The 7535-nt window shown below is 38.9% G+C and overlaps 1 protein-coding gene across 1 annotated transcript in view; it reads right to left on the bottom strand.

Annotated features, from left to right (window-relative positions):
• Positions 1 to 1417: 1417 nt before the first annotated feature.
• Positions 1418 to 7535, bottom strand: part of LOC130273044 (macrophage mannose receptor 1-like) — a 227650-nt gene continuing 221532 nt past the window's right edge. Inside the window, exon 30 of the mRNA XM_056519206.1 lies at positions 1418 to 1505. Coding sequence (XP_056375181.1) covers positions 1498 to 1505 — 8 coding nt within the window. The 3' untranslated portion in view covers positions 1418 to 1497. The remainder of the gene's footprint in view (positions 1506 to 7535) is intronic.

Raw genomic sequence — 7535 nt, 5'->3', positions numbered from 1 at the left:
AGCAGAAATACATAAAGGAACAAAAATACATATATAAGGGGATAAATATATACATAAATACATAAGTACATAGGAATAAATAATTAGTTCACAATGTATAATTTACTCATATATACATAAATCCATAAAGCATAGTAATATCCCAAACAATTAATTAATTCAAATTCATCGCCCACCATATATTAAGAACCCCATACAAATATATTAAGAACCCCAACAAAAAAAAGAGGAAAAAGAAAAAAGGGGGGGGGGGGAGAAGCGGATAGGTGATATGCTAAAAGGTGATGAATTAAGACCCAAATTCAAATAAAAAAAAAATATATATATGAAAGTTATAAAGTGATCACTGTCAGTGATATAAGCATCAATATACGAAAAAAGGAGTGAAAAAAGCAGATTATAGATGTACGTCCATAAAAAATAAAATATATAAATAAGTGTAAAGTGCATGTTAATAATGTACAAAAAATGTATATATATATATATATACATATGTATATACATATATACTATACTGAAAGTGTATAACAAATAATGAACCACTAAGAAAAGAGTGTTGATGTGAAAATAACACTGCAAAGTAAATGTGCAAAAAAACCTGAATGGTGAAAAACAAGGAAAAAAGAGAGGTGTTTCTCAACTGTTTATAAGCCTCAGCCTCATACATTTTGACTGGCCATTTACAATATTGCCACCTTTGTCGGCCGCCTTGTATATTACATCCTCTAGTTTACTCAATTTAAACAGACTCTGGCATTCCTCTTTGGTCAAGTTATCATTATAAATGTACCCTGGAAATTGTTTGAATTCTTTACTTACTAATTTGACAAACAGGTCTACGGCTGGGCAGAGCGACAAGGCTGGAAATTTGCTAGATTTCTTTCTTATACATGTAGGTACCTGTGCAAAGGGAGGTTCTTGTTCATGTAGTAATTCCTCTAAGGTGCGAATAGCTGCTCTTTCCTCAGCTGTTGTAAACGTTTCACACTCTGTGCTGTGGTGCCATTTCTTAAAAATCAGGTTCCGGCCAAATAAATGTAAGTCTTTTATTGCTGAAAATGTATCAAAAGATGCAGAGGGAGAAAAAGTCAGTCCTCTCCCTAATACATCTAAGTCTGTAGGTGTCAGTAAATGATGAGATAAATGAATTACCTTCAAATTGGTGCCTTGGGATGTCTCCTCCTGAATTGTACAAGCTGCTCCAGACGGACCCCTCTGTCCTGCTGCCCCGTCCTGGCCCGATGGGCGTCTCTTTGAGGTATTTTGATAACTATCCTTCTTCCGTTTGAAACTTGGTTGTTCTGAGTATTCCGATATCTATTTTCGCCATTTTCACTTGAAGAGGAAAATGATGACACTGACATGGAGCGTCTTCGTCCCTCCTCCATTGGACGACGCTGCCATTTATATACCCTTTTTGTCTGTACATCATTTAACTGTCGGGCTAGCTTTTTGCTCTTCCTATCAGATATCTCCTTCTTCCAGGTTGCAAATTGTTTATCCATCTGTTTGTGAAAACTTTCCAGTTCATCATTAGTACATTCATTTTTCAACAGTAGCTGTTTGTTAGCCTTGGCAGCTGCTGCCTGGCACTGATCACTAAAGTAGAGTTTACTGTCCACCAGTACCCCAAATAATTTTCTGTAGAAGTTTGACCTAATGTCTTATTATTTAGCACATAATTTAACATTTCGTTTTTATGACCCAAGTGCATAACTTAATATTTCTTCACATTAAACTTAATTTGCCATGTCTGTGCCCAAGACTCCAGCTTCCCCAGATCCCTCTGTAATATTATGTTATCATCCTCTGTTGTGATCACTCTACCCAGTTGGGTGTAATCTGCAAATATAGAAATTCTACTCTGTAATCCCTCTACAAGGTCATTAATAAACATATTGTAAAGGAGTGGAGCCATTACTGCCCCCTGTGGTCCCCACTTGTAACTGTCACCCAACCAGAGTAAGCTCCAATGATCTCCACCCTCTGCTTCCTATCACTGAGCCAGTTACTAACCCATTAACATATATCCTCCCCTAGTCCCAGCATCCTCATTTTATGTACCAACCTTTTGTGTGGCACAGTATCAAATGTCTTAGAAAAGTCCAGATATACAACATCCACAGCTTCACCTCGATCCAATCCATAACTGACCTCCTCATAGAAGCTGATAAGATTAGTCTGACTGGACCGATCCCGCATAAACCCATATAGTTGCTGTGTCAGAAGGTTATATTCATTAAGATATTCCATACTAGCATCTCTCAGAAAATCCACAAAAATCTTACCCACAACAGATGTTAAACTTACAGGCCTATAGTTCCCAGGGTCCATTTTTACCCCCTTTTTGAATATTGGTACAACATTTGCTAAGTGCCAGTCCTGTGGAGCAATCCTGGTTATTATAGAATCTTTAAATATAAGAAATAAGGGTCTATCTAGAATAGTACTTAATTCTTGTAAAACCCTGGGATGGATGCCATCTGGGCCTGGTGATTTGTGTGTTTTATGTCACTAAGACGGCACTGCACTTTTTTTTTGGTTTAAAAAGGTGAGATTTGCCGGAGAATTTACTTTGCTCCCTCCCCTGTTATCTGACATTGGATTTTCCTTTGTAAATACAGTAGAGAAGAAGTCATTTAGTAGATTGGCCTTTTCCTCATCCTCCTTCACCATTATCTCCATAATATTCCTTAAAGGGCCAACATTTCCAGGTCCTCTCTTAGTTGTTGAAAATTGAGAACAAAACAAACCGGGAGCACTCCCTTTTGTAGGATTTATGAGACCAAACAGAGCTTTCATAAGTGTCAGGAAACGTGCTCACCTTTTCAGGGTGTTACATACTCCAGGCACAACACTTACAATCACTTCAGTAATAATAATTGAATCCGGCTACTGCGGCTTCCAATGCCACAAGGGACGTACAACAGAGGATAGAGACAAATGGGAATGGGAAACCTCCAATCATGCTGCCAGTTTGATGAAGGAGATTGACTTCAATAAAATAAGTAGTATTTTATTTTAAACACGCAACGCGTGTAATACACACCCGAGGAGAAGTCCGACAGGGCTTTGAAACGCGTTGCATGTTTAAAATAAAATACTACCTACCGTACATTATTAAAGTTGTTGAAAATTGGCCTTCTTGAAGATTAAAGTTTTTGTAACCCCACTAGTAGACGTTCTCTTATATAATAAATGAAAACTTATTATGTTGTGGTCACTATTACCAAAATGACCCCCTTTCTCTACCTCAGAAACTTTGTCTGGCCTATTGGTTAGTATAAGGTCCAGAAGCGATCCCCCTCTTGTTGCATCCTGCACTAGTTGGCATAGGTAATTGTCCTTTATTATTGCCAAAAATCTGTTTACCTTGCTGGACCTGCAGGTTTCAGCTTCCCAGTCGATGTCAGTTAGTTAAAGTCCCCCATAATAGTGACTTCTATCTTCTTTGCTGCTCCATCTATTTGTCCTATAAGTATGTCTTCTGTTGCTTCTGTTATGCTAGGTGTCTACTAACAAATGCCTATGAGTAATTTCTTGTTCTTACCCCCACACCTTATTTCCACCTTCAGAGACTTCACATAATCATTTTCCTCAATAATGTCCTCACGCAGAAAGGGCCTAAGACAGGATTTTAAGTATAAGCAAACCTCTCCCCCTTTCTTATTTGTACATAATTTCTGAAGACTGTAATCCTGTCTATTAACCGCCCAGTCATAGCTCGCATCCAGCCATTTCAGCGTCTTTATGTTAGAAATTCCCAATAAATTACCCCATTATGAAAACTGTACCACTTAAAGTATTCAAAATGACATTCAGAAAGATTGTTAACCCTTTAGGTGTTTCACAGGAATAGCAGCAAAGTGGAGGAGAAAACTCAAAATCTCAATTTTTACACTTACATGTTCTTGTAGCCCCATTCTTTGCATTTTTACAAGGGGTAAAGGGAAAAAAGCCCCCCAAAATTAGTATTGTGATTAGCTACTCACCCACCATATACTGGTCTTTGTCAATTCTAGTAAAGTGCTCTGTGGGCACACAACAAGGCTCAGGAGGAAAAGAGCAACTTTGGGATCTTGGAGAGAGAATTTTGCTGAAATGGTTTTTGGGGGGACATGTCGCATTTAGGAAGCCCCCATGCAGGGTCGGCGTTAGGGTGGGGGGCAACCCAGGTAGTCAAAAGGGGGCCCCTGAAAAGCTTTAAGGTGATATTAACATTACTACATTTTCACTGTAAAATTGTGGCATTTTTGCAGCGGCAAAATACAGTAGTGTGAGTATAGTAGAGCACATAGACAGCACTAATAGACTTACTATTGATCTGCTAGGACCTGCGATGACTCCTATAGGCTAGGATTCCTGATGATGTCATCACAGGTCTTGGAAGATACTCAGTGGGGATCAAAAGTTTGGGAACCCCAGGTAAAAATTTGTATTAATGTGCATAAGGAAGCCAAAGAAAGATGGAAAAATCTCCAAAAGGCATCAAATTACAGATTAGACATTCTTATAATATGTCAACAAAAGTTAGATTTTATTTCCATCATTTACACTTTCAAAATAGCAGAAAACAAAAAAATGGCGTCTGCAAAAGTTTGGGCACCCTGTAGAGTTAATATCTTGTACTGCCCCCTTTGTTAAGTATCACAGCTTGTAAATGCTTTTTGTAGCCAGCCAAGAGTCTTTCAATTCTTGTTTGAGGTATCTTTGCCCATTCTTCCTTACCAAAGTCTTCCAGTTCTTTGAGATTTCTGGGCTGTCTGTCATGCACTGCTCTTTTAAGGTCTATCCATAGATTTTCAATTATGTTGAGGTCAGGAGATTGTGAAGGCCATGGCAAAACCTTCAGTTTACGCCTCTTGATGTAATCCCCCGTGGATTTCGAAGTGTGTTTAGGATCATTATCCATTTGTAGAAGCCATCCTCTCTTTAACTTCAGCTTTTCCACAGATGGCATCAAGTTAGCATCCAAAATTTGCTGAAATTTTATTGAATCCATTTTTCCTTCTACTCGTGAGATGTTCCCTATGCCACTGGCTGCAATACAACCCCAAAGCATGATTGATCCACCCCCATGCTTAAAGGGGTACTCCGGTGAAAACCATTTTTCTTTTAAATCAACTGGAGCCAGAAAGTTAAACAGATTTGTAAATGACTTCTATTAAAAAATCTTAATCCTTCCTGTACTTATTAGCTGCTGAATACTACAGAGGAAATTCTTTTATTTTTGGAATTCTCTCTGATGACATCACAAACACAGTGCTCTTTGCTGACGTCATTTTATTAATAATAATAATAATAATAATAATAATAACTCTTTATTTATTGTTGTCCTTAGTGGGATGTGAACCCAAGGCCCAAGCACTGCAAGGCAACATTGCTAACCACTGAGCCCCCATGCTGCCCTTAGCATACATCTGCTATGCACAGTTGCTAAAATGGACAGAGATGTCAGCAGAGAGCACTGTTCTCCTGATGTCATCAGTGTTCCAAAAAGAATGGAATTTCCTCTGTAGTATTCAGCAGCTAATAAGTACTGGAAGGATTTTTAATAGAAGTAATTTACAAATATGATTAACTTTCTGGCACTAGTTGATTTAAAAGAAAAAAGGTTTTCAACGGAGTACCTCTTTAACAGTTGGACAGAGGTTCTTTTCATTAAATTCTGTTCCCCTTCTTCTCCAAACGTACCTTTGCTCATTCCGGCCAAAAAGTTACATTTTAACCTCATCGGTCCACAGAACTTGTTTCCAAAATGCATCAGGCTTGTCTATATGTTCATTTGCAAAGTTCAAACGCTGATTTTTGTGGTGAGGATGTAGAAGAGGTTTTCTTCTGATGACTCTTCCATGAAGACCATATTTGTACAAGTATCTCTTTATAGTGGAATAGTGTACCACAACTCCAGTGTCTGCCAGCTCTTTTTGGAGAGATTGTGCAGTCAAACGTGAGTTTTGAATAGTTTTTCTCACAATCCTGCGAGCTGTTCTGTCTGATATTGTTCTTGGTCTTCCAGATCGTGCTTTAAAGGACATCCAAGACATTGTATCCAAAGGATAGGGGATAAGATGTCTGATTGCGGGACCCACCTGTTTTTTCACCGGAACCACTGGAGGGTTTGAGTCGTGACTACGGGAACGGAAGTCCGTGATGTCAGGACTCCGCCCCCATGTGATGTCACGCCCGTCCCCTCAATGCAAGTCTATGGGATAATGATATGTTTGTGAAAGAGGGAGAGATCCCATGCACAATTGGAGCGTTGGGATTTAGTCCCGTAGCTGAGTTGACTAGCCAAGATAAGCTAGTAGTAAATGAGTTAGAAGAATTAGGTAATGTCTTCCCCAATATGTCCTATGAGTCAGATGACACCCCCGATCCATCACCCCAATATTTTTCTGGAGAAAATTCTTCGAAATTTAGCAATCCTATCGCACCAGGAATCCTAATTGACCTTTTTTTTTTATAAATCTGTCTGCCAAGAAGTGATGGCATTAATTTATCCACCTAATCATGATAATATCTCTGAAAAGCAGAAAAAAGCACTAAAATGGTTGGGCACCCAAAAAGATATAATAGTTTCTAAGGCTGATAAAGGGGGCGGGGTAGTTGTCTGGAAAAAGGAGGACTATGTGAATGAATCTTTAAAACAACTTAACAATACAGAGGTCTATCAAAAACTTAATTATGATCCTACCAAAAAAACTATGGATAAGTTACGTAATCATTTGAGAACATACACAGAAAAGGGCTTAATCTCCATAAAAACAGCAGAGAAATTACTTCCTGAGATGCCGACGAAGCCGAAGTGGTATATTTTACCTAAGGTTCACAAAGGGGTGATTCCCCCCCCTCCCTCCCCCCGGGAGGCCAATAGTAGCGGGGATAGGATTCCCCACAGAGTACCTGACGAGCTACGTTGAATGGCTCATATCTCCTTTGTTAAAACACATACCCTCAAAATGTTTCATGGCAACCAGGTTTTGCGTTAGCTTCCATTGACGTCAAATGCCTGTATACCCGCATCTCTCAGTATGCAGGTATAGGGGCTCTCAACGAATTCCTCGTGTTTACTAAGAAATCTGCCGATTTTAGGGATTTCGTTACAGAATCTACCCGATTAGTCCTTTCTAACAATAATTTACAGTTTGACTCCCAATGGTTAAATCAAAAAACGAGTACAGTGATGTGTCGTGCCCATGTCGTGCTCTTTTGCTAATATTTTTCTAGCCATTTTTGAAAAAAATTATGTCTTTACTTCTCTAAACCCGTTCACACGTAACATCAAACTCCTTCTGCATTTTGTGGACGATTTACTACTGATATGGGATGGGTCCCCTCAGGAATTCCAGGAATTCGTCTCCTATTTGAATGACGCAAATTACGTCAATATGCAATTCACACATGTTTTTGGAGGTGACTCTCTGGAATTCCTGGACATTGAAATAGACATAACGGATGGTCAAATAGTTACATCGGGTTTCCGTAAACAGATTTCTAAAAACGCATTGTTGCATTACGAGTTCTCTCAACCT

This window comes from Hyla sarda, chromosome 5 (assembly GCF_029499605.1).
Source record: "Hyla sarda isolate aHylSar1 chromosome 5, aHylSar1.hap1, whole genome shotgun sequence".
Taxonomy (NCBI): Eukaryota; Metazoa; Chordata; class Amphibia; order Anura; family Hylidae; genus Hyla; species Hyla sarda.
This window is presented reverse-complemented; position numbering and strand designations above follow the sequence as displayed.